This window comes from Bufo gargarizans, chromosome 3, assembly GCF_014858855.1.
Source record: "Bufo gargarizans isolate SCDJY-AF-19 chromosome 3, ASM1485885v1, whole genome shotgun sequence".
NCBI classification, from domain to species: Eukaryota; Metazoa; Chordata; class Amphibia; order Anura; family Bufonidae; genus Bufo; species Bufo gargarizans.
The window spans coordinates 165,291,946-165,308,581 of NC_058082.1; the positions used below are offsets into that span (position 1 = coordinate 165,291,946).

At 42.4% G+C, this 16,636-nt stretch overlaps 1 protein-coding gene across 2 annotated transcripts in view; it reads right to left on the reverse strand.

The window, feature by feature from the left end:
- Window positions 1–340: 340 nt before the first annotated feature.
- LOC122932155 (serine/threonine-protein kinase receptor R3-like) overlaps window positions 341–16,636 on the reverse strand; it is a 127,908-nt gene continuing 111,612 nt past the window's right edge. For both annotated transcript variants that reach the window (XM_044286407.1, XM_044286406.1), the window contains one exon: window positions 341–1,661. In XM_044286407.1, coding sequence (XP_044142342.1) covers window positions 1,527–1,661 — 135 coding nt within the window. In that variant the 3' untranslated portion in view covers window positions 341–1,526. The remainder of the gene's footprint in view (window positions 1,662–16,636) is intronic.

The window sequence follows — 16,636 nt, forward strand, 5'->3', positions numbered from 1 at the left end:
GCAATATGAAAAGCTGCTCCTCTGGCCATAATGGGCAGAGCAGTGCGCAGGTGCGGGCCAGTTCCCAGCCTGACTTCTTCTCTTGCTGCTCGTGACGTCCGCTGGCTGGAGACAGAGGAGGATGTAATAATAGGACAGAAGAGTGGGCCAGAGGGCTTAAAGAGGTGTGTTTTTCTGGGCACATCGCCCAGTAACGCCGCCCCTGGGCACCTTCAGAAGCTCATTTGCATACGTTTAAAAAGTGTTTTTTTCATGATCATGGACAAGGGACACAGTAAAGAAAGGTACCATTGTAATGAGGGTCAAACAGTTTATAACCTGATCTGAGCGGTCTAAAACGCTCAGATTAGGTGAAAGACTCCCTTTAATGCAAACAAAAATGCAAAAATCAAACACTCTGAAAACAAAGCTATGCCTGAAACCACCCAAAACTTGAATGAATGAATGAATCAGCTAAAAAAATGGTATACAAGCGCTATGACTGGAAATTACTATATAACTGTATGACCGTTGAGTAGAGGGTGCCACTTCCCCGAATATATTTTGTAGATATAAAAAAAGCTTACAATGGACTTTGTGTATATATATTAAAAATCCTTGTTGTGTACATTTACATCTCTTCTCACAGCAGATGGACCTGGAAAAGATTAAGTACAAATGTATGTCTGAGCATTGCACAAAGCTGAAGATTTGCCAAAGACATGACTACAAACAATATGGGTGCCATTCTGTGTGATTCCATAGGACTGGTGGGGGCCTTTTTATGAGTGATCAATAAAGCTTACAAAGTAAAATGAAAGGGGTTGTCCAGGATTTTTTTTTATTGGCCCTCCCCAGCCTGGGATACCTGTGGAGAAATCCATATTCACCTGCTCCCTGGTTGTCTTCACTAGTCTTCCAGGCCCCGTATGTTAACTTCTCCATGGATGGTTTCATGTGGGCCACTGCATCCAATGACTGACCTCAGCGATGTCCTGCTTGGGGACACATCACTATTGAGACCAGTTATTGGCTGCATCAACACACATGACCTCATCCATGAGGAATTTAACAGACAGGACCTGGAAGACCAGTGAAGAGAGGCAGGGGGCCTGAATGGAGCAACAGGGAGCAGGTGAGTATGGATTTTTCCACAGGTATTCCAGGCTGGGGGCATATAAAAAAAAAGTGAATTCTTAAAATATTTCCATTGTGTATGATACATTGGACATGTACAAGTTTAATATATTTTCTATATTGCTAAATTCTGTATTCATACCAATTGATGCCTAGGAAGCATGGCTTACTAGTAGGCTGTAAAGGTGCATGTTCTGTCATTCCCGCATAGGGAATGCCAGGAGTAATGCTGGTGAAAAGCTGGTGAGAACCCACTGGTAGGAATCCATGTTAGATGATGATGTGCTTTGAATTCTGGAATTTATCAGACTTTATGGTCGTGAATAACTTGAGATACGTTTTCTCTTTTTGCTTCACTGTGATCTTTAGTTTTATAACTGTGCAAATCATGAAGTTGATCACTTTTTTTTTCAACAGTCTTGTTTCCTCTGTTCTAGGGAATTCTTCAGGTTGTTTAACGTCTTCTTGACCCTTAGGGCAGTAAGCCTCGCTGATGGATTCTGGTACCAACATTCTTTCATGGTCTTCATAAGTGCTGATAATATCTAGTGGGTAGATGGAAAATTGTTACATTTCCTATACACTAGTAGTCCACACCAATAGCAGTTTTTGACGACAAGTGCTTTGAGCAAAACTGAAAACCATCAAAACAAACAACAAACAGTCTATTGCTTTTCATGTACCTGGCACAGCGGAAAGGAAAGTGATGCCCAGAAACTACTCAGATAATATAAAGGTAAGGCATTACTCTAAATTTATTTTTATATCTACATACAAGTTTTAATAAATATGTGCATATATTGTGCTGTATTGCATAGATGTGACAACTAGTTAGGTCATGTTAACATCTGCATTGGAGGCTCCCTTTGGGGCCCCCATCACAGATTCCGCCAAAAGCGACGACAAAAAAAGTTCTGCATGCAGTGCCATATTTCTGCTAAATAAACACACACCCAAATGAACAGTGATGGCCAGTTCGCATTGTTCGCCTGCGAACCGCCCGATGAAGGCCCCCGGCGGCTGTTCTCAGAAGTGCCTGCTCCCGGTGACCGCATTTGTTTCAGACCGGCTCGCGGCGCAGGCACAGGTAAGGGCTTACCTGTGCCTCGCCGGACCTATGAGTAAAGATGGCAGCCTGCATGTGTTCGCGGGCGAACAATGCAAACTGGCCATCACTGCAAATGAAAACCGAACGGACCCCATTATAGTCAATGGGATCTGTTCGACTCCGTTGGTTTCAGTTATGTGCCGAATCCAGCACTTCCACTATAAAACGGAGCCAAACAAAGGCAATATCAGTGATGTGAACGTGGCCTTATGGTTGCATAGCTCTATGTTCACACACTCTGGTTATCTGTAGCAAGGTTTACTTTCACAAAACCGCTAAAAAACAATCAGTATCACACTAGGAGTAGACTGTGTCCCCCTTCACACTAAAAAAAGAAAAAATGGATTAACTTTGCTAACGGTTTTCATTAAAATATCCTACTGTTTTTACAGCTCCTATGCAGACCTATGCTTTTGCATGTTGTCTGTTACCATGGATACACATAGATCTGCGATGCAGTTACTGGCTCAGAACGGTGAGAAATTTTTAATGAAGATCTTTTCCAAAGTTGCTTCATATTTATTTTAGACGTACTGGAGCAATAAAACATTGATGCAAAGGTGGATCTTGTATCTATTTTTCTGGAGATTTCTATAATATTACTTTAAAATCCTCAAGTTTGTTACTAATCAGTAACGCAAGATGTTTTACTGGAGATATGAACAGTGTTGAAAGCAAAAGAATGTAAAGTCATGGCCTCTAGGGGTCTCACTTCACCCTAATTTGCTGTCCACTGCCTGTTGTCAGGCAAGATCTGTCCTAAGTAACATGGCGGAAATGGGGGCGTGTCAGAGCTAGCTGAGATCCTGAGCCTGATAGAAGCACTGTCTCTACACTGCCAATGAAGAGCAGAGAAGCTCCTGTGTGTCTGTAAGTCTGATCTTTCCCTCCTTATCAGTTTTCTGAGCTCCCTTCTTCTCTCTACATCTCGATGTGCAGCTGAAACTGAGACTATTATGGCTGAAAGACTTTAGGGAAGCCCAAAAGACACCAGTTCCTTTATAGTTATGATTGTACAAAGAAGCACAGCAACTATGCAAACTTGTTTTGGGGAAACTCAGGTACGCTTTAACACTTCTTCTACAATTCTAGTTCTTTTAAAAGATGTAAGTGTTTGATCCTAATGTAGTGCCCTGGAAAAACTACTTAGTCATTCCCATAGACTTGCATTGAAACTCTATACAAGTCTATAACAGACTGAAATTGCAACATTGTCTCTGTTTAGGTTGTGCTTCTCCACTCCACCCATCCCACTATAAGAGTCCATTCACACGTCTGTAGTGTATTGCGGATCCGCAATACACCAGGCCGGCACCTCCATAGAACTGCTTGTTCTTGTCCGCAATTGCGGACAAGAATAGGACATGTTCTATTTTTTTCCAGAGCCGCGGACAAGAAGATGTCCGCATCCATTCCTGCCCCATAGAGAATGAATGGGTCCGCACCTGTTACGCAATTTGCGGAATGGATGCGGACCCATTCTACGGACGTGTGAATGGACCCTAAGGTTCTAGTCCAGCTAGAAGGTGTATGTAAAGAGAGCAGTCAGAGCCCCTAGTTGTCTTCAAATAGGGACTATTGTTTAGTAGAAGAAACACTGCCAGACTGCATGAGTAGCCAGAGGAAGACACTGATATGGGGATACCTTGCCACAGACCCTGAATCACCAACCATTGACTAGGGAGCCAGCTGGATGACTGAGCCATAGACCCTGGACCACCAACCCTTTGGCTAGGGTAAAAGCCTTCTGAGAGAGAAAGGAACAGCTAGCATAGGCCTTTCCTCAGCACAAAACCTTCTTCTGCCCAGGATGAGAATAAGTGGCTGGGTGACTTGTCTGTATTATTTTGCACTTGAGTTCCTCCAGTAAGGAGGCACATTGGTTTACCTTAGACCCGGACTCTCTGGACTCATTTCCCATTAAGGTGAACCATGTGTGGCATACACATCCCTTCCGGACAGCAAGACGTGATTACACCTTGACTGTGTCCGGGGACCCAGTATAGCATTAGGGCTACCCCAAACCCGGCCACTGAACTAATATATAATAGAAAATGTATCCCTGCCAAGCAGTAGTCCTGGTGTCCTCCATACCTCATGTCAGGATTATCGATGACATTACTCTGTGAACATGTAGGATTTAATCCCAATGGTAAAGAGACTAATTCCATCCTTACAGTGGTTCTCTGAGAATAATTAATTTTTCACAACTGCCAGCAGCCTACCTCTCTAAACAGAAGATTCATATTTAGGCTACTTTCACATCTGTGCTTTCCCTTTCCGCTATTGAGATCCGTCAAAGGATCTCAATAGTGGGGGAAAACGCTTCAGTTTTGTCCCCATTCATTGTCAATGGGAAAAAAATGGACTGAACGAAACAGAATGCACCAAAATGCATTCCGTTCCATTTCGTTGCGTCCCCATCACGGACAGAATAACGCTGCAAGCAGCGTTTTTCTGTCCGCGATGTGGTGCGGTGCAAGAGGTTTTATAGGATACAATAGAAAACGGATCCGTCCCCCATTGATTTTCAGTGGCGTTCATGGCGGATCCGTCATGGCTATTTTAAAGATAATACAACTGAATCCGTTCATAACGTATGCAGACGGTTGTATTATCCTAACGGAAGTGTTTTTGCTGATCCATGACGGATCCAGCAAAAACGCTGGTGTGAAAGTAGCCTTACCTGCCACTCGCCGCTATGATCCTCCATGCTGGCTCCAGTGTGTGCATGTGCCGGTCCCTGACATATTTACATTTGGTGCAGCATGGACATGGTCACATGCTCTGCTGCAGCCAGTGATGGCTTCAGCTGTGACATGCTGCTTGTGGCCACATCACCGCTGAAGTCAATCTTTAGCTGCAGCAGAGCATGTGACCATGCCCATGCTGCACCAGATCTGAATACTTCATGGACCAGAGCGTCAGGGAGCAGGTAAGTATGAATGTTCTCTTCTGGCACTTGCAAAAAACTCATTATTCCCAGAGAACCCCTTCAACAAAACCTGGTTTCACTGGTTGACATATGTCAACATCTGCTGCCTTGATAAATGCCCTAATATAGAGCCTGACACACCTGCCCTATGCAATTCTGCATGGTGTGGCAGCGGCTATAATTTGTATTCCCAACTGCCTACTATGCTACACCTATCCTTCCTCCATACTTTGTTTACCTCCTTTTTTCCACTCTCTTTTCTCCTAACTTCTTGCCTTCAAAATGCAACTGCATTAGGGCTCATTCACAAGACCGTATGAATGGGTCCGCATCCGTTCCACAGTTTTGCAGACAATTCCTTTTTATTGAGCTGTAGGTGACAATGCGTTTCGGAGTGAATATACTCCTTTTTCAAGTCTGCAAGTCCGTGCTCATGAGACAAGAAGGGACATTTTGTGCTTCAGGTAAGAGTCCACAGTCTATCTGCACAGTGCTGCCCCCCGAAGGAATAATAAAAGGAATTATCTTCAATACATTAAGGTCGAGTTTATGCGCCAAGAGGTATCGAACCTTACGGACTTTTACAGTCCATATCTTTCTATTGTTCACGTTATCATTCCTCTGGAGAACTGGCAGCCCCACTAGCGAGGAGTAAACGATACTGGCTTCACCGACCATATGCTATCACGAGTGTTGTGCCTACGTATGCACAACACGTAAAGGTGAGCCTAACTATTTATTGCTTTCAACCTAGTTCTCAAAAAAAACTACCACCCTAAGAGTGCCTCTCCCTCTTCTTTTTTGCTGCATATGTTTTGCAGACAAGAATAGGCATTTCTATAATGGGCCGCCCGTTCTGCTATGTAAATTGAAGAACGCACACAGGCGGCATCCGTGTTTTGCAGATCCGCAATTTGCAGACCGCAAAACATGGCGCGATTGTCCAAATGAGCGCTTACTGTGAGCTTCCTTAAAGCATCATTCCCAGTACAGTGGCTGATGGTACACTATATGACCAAAAGTATGTGGACACCCAGCCTAGTTATTGAGTTCAGATGTTTCACTCACATCTATTGCAAACATGTAAAATGTAAAGATACTTTAATCAAAAAGTTGTTGTTTTTTAAACCTCCATATTCATAGAAAACGTTTTTTTGTTTAGTTTTTAATTTTAAGCTGTTATTCTCTTCTATTTCGGCATCTACTATGCCATTAAAAATTAAATGCAAAATACTGTCCATCTGTAGAAGTGAACACAAATGATAAGATCTCCTAAATAGGTAGGTGATCCAATTTTAGTTTACTGCTGCTGTGAGGGGAAGGTGTTGTCTGAAAGGTAATCCTCGTTGTAATGGTAGGTGTAGAATTGTAGATAACAGTATGACAGATCTTGATAAGTCTAGATAAAGATCCCCACAGAAGAGCATTGCATAGTGTAATGTGTAAAACTCTAGATAAGTTACTACAGGGGGGCTCTCTTTGATTACAGTGATTGTCTGACTGAAAAAGGTTAAGCGGGGCACTTTGCCATGCTAAAAGTCCTAACAAAGAGGAAGTAAAATAGGCAGAGTAGGAAGTAGAATACATGGAGCGATTTCAAAAAATTATATACAGAAAAATATCCAACTCTTTTTTATAAACAAAATTATATAAAATATTCACATACAGGTGGTTAAAATGGGGGGAACTGTTCATTTAAATTGAGCAGACACGCATGCAATCTCCATAGATGAACAGTACTATTAGTATGATTATACTAGAACTCAGTGTCTTTAAACATGGTTGTATGTCATAGGCTACCTACAAGTCAGATTGTCCCATTGTAAGTGCTATTATGAACTAGAAGCATGTAGGAGTAACAGGTCAGCCATGAAGGAATACTCGTAGTCGCATTGCCCCACATTTATCAATGCATTTGTACCTTCTTATTTATTATTATGGCTTATTTTGCCCAAAATCATCTAATCTGCTGTGGCACATATTAATTAACCATTCGCACCAGAAATTAAAGCCATTTGTGATAATGCAGGTCAGTATGTAAAGGTAGATTAGTGAACTGTGGCTTTTTAAAATGCTACAAAATTTTTGTGCAATCTCACTCCAGGTGGAGTGAAAACAGAAAAAGAATTTGTGACTTTCACAGAATTCCATTTCATTTAATAGAGAATAGTGTAAATAGCAAATTTGCATTTACAAAATATGTCTTAAAAAAACCCTGTAAAGTCATGGCCACTAGGGGTCTCACTTCCACCTAATTTGTAGTCCACTGCCTGTAGTCCATCCGCCCCTAGTAACAGAGACACAGGAGACGGTTGTGAGGAAGTGGGGCATGTCAGAGCTCGCTGAGGCTACTTTCACACTTGCAGCAGCAGGGTCTGGCAGGCTGTTCGGGGAGGGGGGGGGGGGGGGGACGGGGAACGGGGAACGATGCTGCCAATGGACTATGGGGAAGTAAAACTCTTTCTCTGGAGTAATAAATCAAGTTTCACTGACTGGCAGTCTGATTAATGAATCTGGGTTTGGCAGATACTAGGAGAATATTACTTACTGAAATGCATAGTGCTTTCTATAAAATTTGGTGGAGGATGGATAATGGTGTAAGGCTATCTGTAAGGCCCCTTTCACACGGGCGAGTTTTCCGTGCGGGTGCGATGCGGGAGGTGAACGCACTGCACCCGCACTGAATCCTGACCCATTCATTTCTATGGGACTGTGCACACGAGCGGTGATTTTCACGCATCACTTGTGCGTTGCGTGAAAATCGCAGCATGCTCCTCTTTGTGCGTTTTTCACGTAACGCAGGCCCTATAGAAATGAATGGGGTTGCGTGAAAATCGCATGCATCCGCAAGCAAGTGCGGATGCGGTGCGATTTTCACGCATGGGTTCTAGGTGAAAATCTAGGGAAAATAATACAATCTTCAGAACATCAATCCCAAGCCCGAACTTCTGTGAAGAAGTTCGGGTTTGGGTACCAAACATGCGCGATTTTTCTCACGCGAGTGCAAAACGCATGACAATGTTTTGCACTCGCGCGGAAAAATCGCGCATTTTCCCGCAACGCACCCGCCTCTTATCCGGGCAAAAAACATGACGCCCGTGTGAAAGAGGCCTAAGGGTTTAGGGTACTTTCACATTAGCGTTTTTCTTTTCCGGCACTGAGTTCCGTCCTAGGGGCTCAATACCAGAAAATAACTGATCAGTTTTATCCCCATGCATTCTGAATGGAGAGCAATCCGTAGAGGATGCATCAGGATGTCTTCAGTTCAGTCTTTTTGACAGATCAGGACAGAAATAAAATCACAGATGCAACGGTTTTGTCGCCGACCAAAAAACTGAACACTAGCCTGAATGCCGGATCTGGCATTTTTTTCCATAGGAATATATTAGTGCAGGATCCGGCATTCAAAATACCAGAAGCGCAGACCGAAAAAAAAAAAAAACTGCCGGATCCGTTACAAATGCCATCAGTTGGCATACGTTTTGCCGGATCCAGCAGGCAGTTCCGGCGACGGAACTGCTTGCCGGATCACTCTGCCGCAAGTGTGAAAGTAGCCTTAAGCTAGGCCCCTTATTTTCAGTGAAGGGAAGCAAACCAAGACATTTTAGACAATTGTATGATTCCAGATTTGTGGATCTCCCTTTCTTGTTCCAGCATGACTGTGCACAAAGCAAGGTCCAAAAAGACTAGTATTTGATCAGTGGGGGTCTGACACCTGCCGATCAGCTGTTTGAGAAGGCACCGACGGGGCCTTCTCACAGCTTAGCCTAGGCCATGTGACATCACGTTCATTGGTCACATGTTCTAGGGCAGCGCAGCCCAGTCCCATTGAAGTGAATGGGGCATAGCTGAAATATCAAGTACAGCTGCTATACAATCTACTGTGCTTGGTGAACTAAGAGAAGTCAGTGGCACTACTGCGAGGTAGGTCATCAGCACAAAGATCTTTTTTAAAAACCATTTATCATTTTCTTTTCACTTCACACTTACTTGATACTTTGTGTTGGTCTATCAAATAAAATCCCAATAAAATACATTTCAGTTTGTGAGTGTAACATGAAAGAATGTGGAAAAGTTCAAGGGGTATGGATACTTTTTCAAGGCACTGTATGTGATGAAATTTAACACATTGCTAGCCACACCTTCTCATCCAAAATTAGTGCTTGATATCACAAATGCCGTTTTGACTGGATGAGCATAAGTTCTCACAGACACACACACTCTTGTCTTGTGGAAAGGCTTTCCAGAACAGTGGAGCCTATTATATTTGCCACACCTTTAGCCATACAATATACCGTTAAGTTGCATTCCCATAATTTAATGTTATGGCATATCGTTTGAATTAGATATATTTTAGCTTTCTGAGCAACACTCTTGGCCACCCATTGTGTAGAATACTGCTACACAGCTCCATCCCCAGTGATATTCCATTAGTTCCTACTGTGGGGATACCCATTTTATTGCTACCTGGTATACAGCTGCTACATGTATACCATGTCTTTGATTTTAAGGTGGTGCATTATAGTAGGACCACCAATGGTGAGTGTCTGGAAAACAAGTAGAATAGTAAAACATCTTTCCTTTCTGATAATAAATGAAAGGAGTTCTGTACGTTTTGACTACTGATGATCTATCCTTTAGATAGATCATCAGTATTTGATTGGTGTGGCTGCGACACCCAGGACCCCCACCAATCAGCTGTTTGAGAAGGCAGCAGAGCTTTCAGTAACGTTGTGGCCTTCTCGCTGTTTCCCGCAGGCCCAGTGAATTCACGACTATTATCACTGGCCTGGTGCAGCTCAGCCCTATTGAAGTTAATGGGACTGAACTCAGGCTAGTGATAATAGTCAGGAAGTCACTGGGCCTGTGGGAAAAAGGATAGTAGTAAAAAGGTGTAGAACCCCTTTAATTTGCAAGTTATTTCAGCATATACAGTATATTCCAATGTATTTTTAACGTCTCATTATGAAGAATTACTTTTCTTTTCAACATGGGAAGTCACACCTTGCAATTAGTTTCCACTTCCTCATACCACACCAAAGTTTTAGGAACATGTCCTATTAAATGGAAAACATTTGACAAGCATTGGCATGCTTTATATAATTCTATTATAATCAGAATACATACAGAATGGGAAAAAGGAAAATAGCCTGATAACCTGTATTACAACTCTAAAATTTAATGTTGTTACATTATGTTGTGTGTGCATTTTAGGCCAACAGCAGGCCAGCAACACCCAATAGAAGGTTAGCCCCTTCATTACCTTGCACAGAATTGCAGTGCAGTGTATAGTCTCTACTATATTTCTAAAAACAGATGACAGACGATACCAAACAGCAGCACTTGGATAAAATGTTACCCTTCATGTTACCCTTCTTTGATTACCTAATACCACATATCAAAAAGTTATTTTTACCCAATGAATAAAACTTGAACTTCATGGAAAAACATATATGACAAGTGAAGAGATACCAGTAAAAAGAAGAATCAAACAATATGTTTGATGCAGTATCTGTATTTTAAACACCTTTAAGGGGTTGTCTAACTTCATATCGTTTTTTAAATACCCCACCCACCCAGCGAAACCTGCTTCCTGAAGCTTGTTTCTGGCTCCACTGCTGTCTTCACTGCTCTTTGGTTCCTGTATGTAACTTTCTAGATTTACAGGGACATGTGCACCACAACAGCCAATGACTGGCCGCATCGATGACATGTCCACAAGCGGCACATCACTACTGGGTAACATGCTGCATGTGGACGTTTTGCTTCTGCCACCAGTCATTGGCTGCATCAGAGAACATGCCCCTATCAATGCCAAAAGTTTACATGCAGGAACCAAAGCATAGTGAAGTATACCTCCCTCAACAAGTCCCACTGGGGGGGGGGGGGGGGGGGGCTTGAGACTGAAATTGCAACATCATTTCTGTTAGGACCTTTTTTTGCGGATAGGATGGGGACCCATTCATTTCAATGGGTCATCAAAAAAATGCTGATAGTTCATTTGTTTGTGTTCCGCGTCCGTTGTCCGTGTTTCCCTTCAGCAAAAAAATTGTGCATGTCCTACTTTTTTCACATTTGCGGACAAGGATAGGCATTTATTACAAGAAATCTGTGGAAAAACGGATCCTCCAAAATAAACGGATGCCGCATCAGTTTTTTTGGGCGGATGCACAATTTGCGGACACAAAAAACAACTGTCGTGTGCATGTAGCCTTAGGCTGTGATTCTCCACTCCTCCCCTTCTTCTAGAAAGTTTTAGTTCAGTTAGAAACTGTATAAAAGAAAACCAGTCAGAGCCCCTAGTTGTCTGCAGATAGGGACCAGTGGTACAGTAGATAGACTCTGGGACTCCACAAGTGACTAAAAGAATACACTGAGACAGGGATACTCTGCCACAGACCCTTTGACTAGGGAGCAAGCTGGATGACTGAGTCATATACCCTGGGCCACCAGCTCTTTGTACCAGCCTTCTGAGAGAGAGAAAAAGAGAGGGACATCTAGCTCTGGACAGAACCTTCTTCTACCAAATGGGAGACTGGAGAAGCCTGATCAGTGCTTTGCCTGTATCGTTTTGTACTTGAGTTCCTCCAGTAAAGAAGCACAAATATCCCATATATAGTCGTAAACTGCTGTATGGGCACGCGGCAGTGATCAGAAGGAAAGGTGTGCAATATTGTTTTTGGAGGACAGATTTTGCAGGAATGGTTTTTGGGCACCATGTCACATTTGAAGACACCCTGAGGTACCCCAAGAAAGGAAACATCCAAAAAGTAACCCCATTTTGAAAACTATACCCCTCAAGAAATGGATAAAGGTGTGCAGTGAGTGTTTTGACCCAACAAGCGTTTCATACAATTTAGAAAATAAAAAACTACATTTTACTTCCAATAAAATGCTGCTTTAGCCCAAACATATTCATTCTCACAAGGGGTAACAGAAGAAAATTCACCCCACAATTTTTTATGCATTTTTTCCTGAACATGGCAACACCCCATATGTCATTGTAAACTGCTGCTTGGGGGTACAGCAGCATTCAGAAGGGAAGGAGCGGCATCTGGATTTTCTAACATGGAATATACTAAAATTGTTTTTAGGGGCCATGCAGTAGATATTCTTGTACCATTTTGAGGTACGTAGGACTTTTTGATTGCTTTCATACAATTTTTAGGAGGTAACGTGGGCAAAAATTGCAATTCTGTCAGTGTTTTTTATTTTTATGGGGTTCTCCATGTGATATACCTGTATATGGTATTATAATTTTATTTTGTGGGTCAATTCAGTTTTGGCGATATTAAACTTATAAAGTTTTATTCAAAATAAATTGTATATATTATATTATATAACAAACACCAATTCGAGAGCACACATTCAAAATATCAAATTTTATTATATACCATCATTACACTGTAGACACAATAAAACCCATAAGGGACAGATTATGCAGGAGAGCGACGGCGAAACGTACGTCGGGGTGGTGTGTCTTCTGATCGCTGGTTGGTATCCCCACAGCTGTGTCCATGTATGTGTATGTTATTAGGCTGCTCAAGAGTAACATTGTGTTGGGGACTTGTTGTTAGCATTCCCGGTTGGGGGTGCAGGCACTTGTCTCTGTTAGGCATTGTGCCTTCTGAGATGGAGTGTTATTGATGGATGCTGGGTGGGTGTAGGATTCAGGCAGTGTTTGTTACTTAACCATGATGGTTATAATTTGTTGTTATTGCCTTTGTGTCCTTACCAGTTCAGTGTAATCGGGACACACACATTGTTTCCATATTCTCTCCTGCATAATCTGTCCCTTATGGGTTTTATTGTGTCTTCAGTGTAATCATGGTATATAATAAAATTTGATATTTTGAATATGTGTGATCTCGAATTGGTGTTTGTTGTTGCATTATCACACATTATTGGCTGCGATTTGTTTAATGTTGGAGTTACATATTATATATAACATCTATAATATTTTTATTTTTCCTCCAACATAGATGTCTGAGGGCTTGTTTTTTGCAGAATGGTCTGTAGTTTTTATTGCTACCATTTTAGGGTACATAGGACTTTTCGATTGCTTTTAAAAAGAAAAAAATTCAGAGGTGGGGTGACAAAAACAGCAAGACTGTTAGTGTTTTCAATTTTATTTTACAGTGTTCACCATGTGGGATAAGTAATGTGATCCTTTTATAGATCAGGTAGTTATGGTAACGGCGATACCAATTATGTATCCATTTTATTTTATTTTTTTCATTTTTAACCAATTACCGTATTTTTCGCCCTATAAGACACTCCTGCCCATAAGACATACCTAGGTTTTAGAGGGTGAAAATAGGAAAAAATATATTTTCAACAAAAGGTATAGTGAACGGGCCGGAGCTGACTTCCGTGGGCCAGCGTTAGCATGCATCTGGCAGGCTGTTCCTGCTGGACACTACTAACGCTAATGTGAGTGAAAGTAGCCTAATCTGCTTCTGACACAATGTTTTTTTTTTTGGGGGGGGGGGGATCTGCTGCTGACACTTATTGGGGAAGGGGGGAGGCTACCCTGTGACACTTTAATAAGGGGGTCACTTTTTTAGGGGTACCTTATAGATGACACAGCTCTCAGGGCAAAACAGGAGCAGGCACATGTGAAGACTGAGAGGCGGAGCAGGCATGTATGATAGGGAAGCCTGCTCAACCCCTCCTCTGCCTGCTCATGTGCTCCCATCAACCTCTCACAGTCCCTGCTTCCCACCAACTGCAGCAGCGGTTGGTCCCTGCCTCCCCAACATCTGCAGTGCCGGCCCCTGCTTCCCTCACCATCTGCAGCGACGGCCTGTCCCTGCATCCCCCACCATTTGCAGAGGCAGACGATCCCTGCCTCCCCGACCATCTGCAGCAGTGTCCGGCCACTTCCTCCCAGCACCCGCAGCGACTTCCAGGTAGTATAAGCTGTCCGGCGGCAAGCCGCCAATTTTTTCCCCCCTGTATTCACCCCATAAGACGCATAAACATTTTAACCCCGATTTTTCTATGAGAAAAAGCTTATGACATTTTTCTTTTTTATTATTTTTATTTTCAACTTTTTTTTAACTCAGACCCACTTGGTTCTTGAAGATCCAGTGCATCTTAGTCTGATGGCTGTTAAATGCAGTGCAATAGTCCACTATTGCAGTGCATAGTAATGTCAGTATTACACTGACACCTAAGCTGTATGTTACAGCTGACACCCACTGCTGATGGCAACGGTTCAGTTACTGGGCCGCTGCCATCAAAGGAGGCACTGAGGCAGCGCAAATTGTAGCATTGAGGGGGCACAGTGATTAAAGTGGCATGATGGATTTCTACTGGTACTCCAGATGTAGGGTTATACAGAATCTGTCACCACAAAATGCAGTGCAATCTGCAGGCAGCATGCAAGGGTGCCTTCACACATTGCAGAAAATTCTGCCAGAAAATCCGCAACATCAAGACTTCAACCACGTTATCCTATTGCAAACTGATCCTGCTATGGAAAAATCCAAAACAAACTGCGTGAATTTTATTGCAGATTTTTCCGCAACATTTTCTACTTTAGAATGAGTTTGCCATTGAACTGAATAGAGAGATTCCCATACAGGAAATCTGAAAGAAAATCTGCACCATACTTTATACCGACGAATCCGCAACAATCTTGCAGATTTTGTGGCAGAATTTTCTGCACAGTGTGAAGACACCCTTATAGAGCAATAGAAGCTGAGCAGATTGATGAATTTATATATTACATCTCTGCTATTTCTGACTTCAGTTTGATAGAATTCTCTGTGTAAATGTGTATATAGAGGTAGCGGTCAGTCACATTTTCCCTGTGAACAATGAAATCATAAATAGCAGAGATTTAAATGTATAAATGACAATTTTCACTGAATCTTTTAACACAAACCCACATATTAATCTGCTCAGCTCCTCCTGCTCTATAACATGCTGCCTGCAAGAAAATGCTTTTGCTGTCACTTAGAGAGGGCCTGCCACCACAAAACGCAGTGCAATCTGCGGGCAGCATTTTATAGAGCAGGAGGAGCTGATCAGCTTGATGTATAGTTTTATGGGAAAATATTCTGCAAAACTTGTAAGTTATACTTTTATATCACTGCAATTTATGACGTCATTGTTCACAGGGGAGGTGTTATCAGTGTCTGACACCTATCAATGTATACAAACTTACACAGAAAATGCTATTAATTTCTAGTAACACCTCCCATGTGAACAATGAAGTCAGAAAAAGAAGAGGTATAAATGTATAAATTACAAGCTTTACAGAATCTATTCCCACAAAACTATATATCAATTTGCTCAGCCCCTCCTGCTCTAGAACATCCTGCTTGCCGATAACACTGCATTTTGGGCAGTAGATAATGCTTTGTACTGCTGCCCAGAAACAATAATTCTCTATAAGGATGAGCAATGTCCCCCATACAGAGGAGACAATTGCTACATGTAAATGCAGCTCTCACTTCCTCTGACAAGCAGGCAGTTATTGGGAATGAATGGTTCATTCCCAATAACTGCCTGTTGTGTTGGCCCATGTAAAGGGTCTTTTACTCCGGAGAGGTCTGACTGTCAGTAGTAAGCACAGTACGGATTCCAAATGAAAGCTAGCAGATTAATTAAACTGAAACACAAGACAGGACGTGCATGTTACATCTCCATTTTCCATTAGTGTTTCTATTCTATTTGTGTTTTTCTATTAGGTTATAGATAGTTCTTTTATTAGATACAATGCAAACAGCTTTGTTACATATATTTACATTCACTATAATTCCATGTGACAGTCAGAGCTATTTAAACATATATATATATATATATATATATATATATACATTCAAGGCTGCATCTCACCTCAGGCTGCAGACCTGCCACTGTCGGGGCAGCAGTTTGTGGTGGGGCACAGGAGTTTATAGTTCCCAACCCCGCTGTTTAGCCTCACAGGATGCATGCCACTGGGCCTAAAGCCTATGAGGTAGTAGAACAGAATCCTTTGATGAGTCTAATATGATCACGATACCTGAGATTGGGGGTAGGAGGTCATGGTGGTGTCATCATGACCGCCTACGCCGGGACGTGGCCACCCAGCACACACAAGCTGGAAGAGGCCTGTGGCCTATATCACAGATTGCAATGGATGGGAGTCAAATTCATATTTTGATGTTTTTTAAGTATATATATGTGGGCACTACAGGCTTAAGCACTATGGGGGTGGGGCCATTACAGGTTGGAGAAATACAGAGAGGGCATTACAGGATGAAGAACGACAGGGGGGCATTACAGGCTGGAGCAGACATTACTGGATGGAGCACTACAAGGGGGGTATATGAGGCTTGAGAACTACAGGGGGATTATGGTCTGGAGCATTACAGGGGGGCATTATAATACAGGGGGCACTAAAGGAGTCAATATAATACAGGGGACACTACAGGAGAAATTATACATATAGGCATTACAAGGGGGCATTATACATACTGGCACTG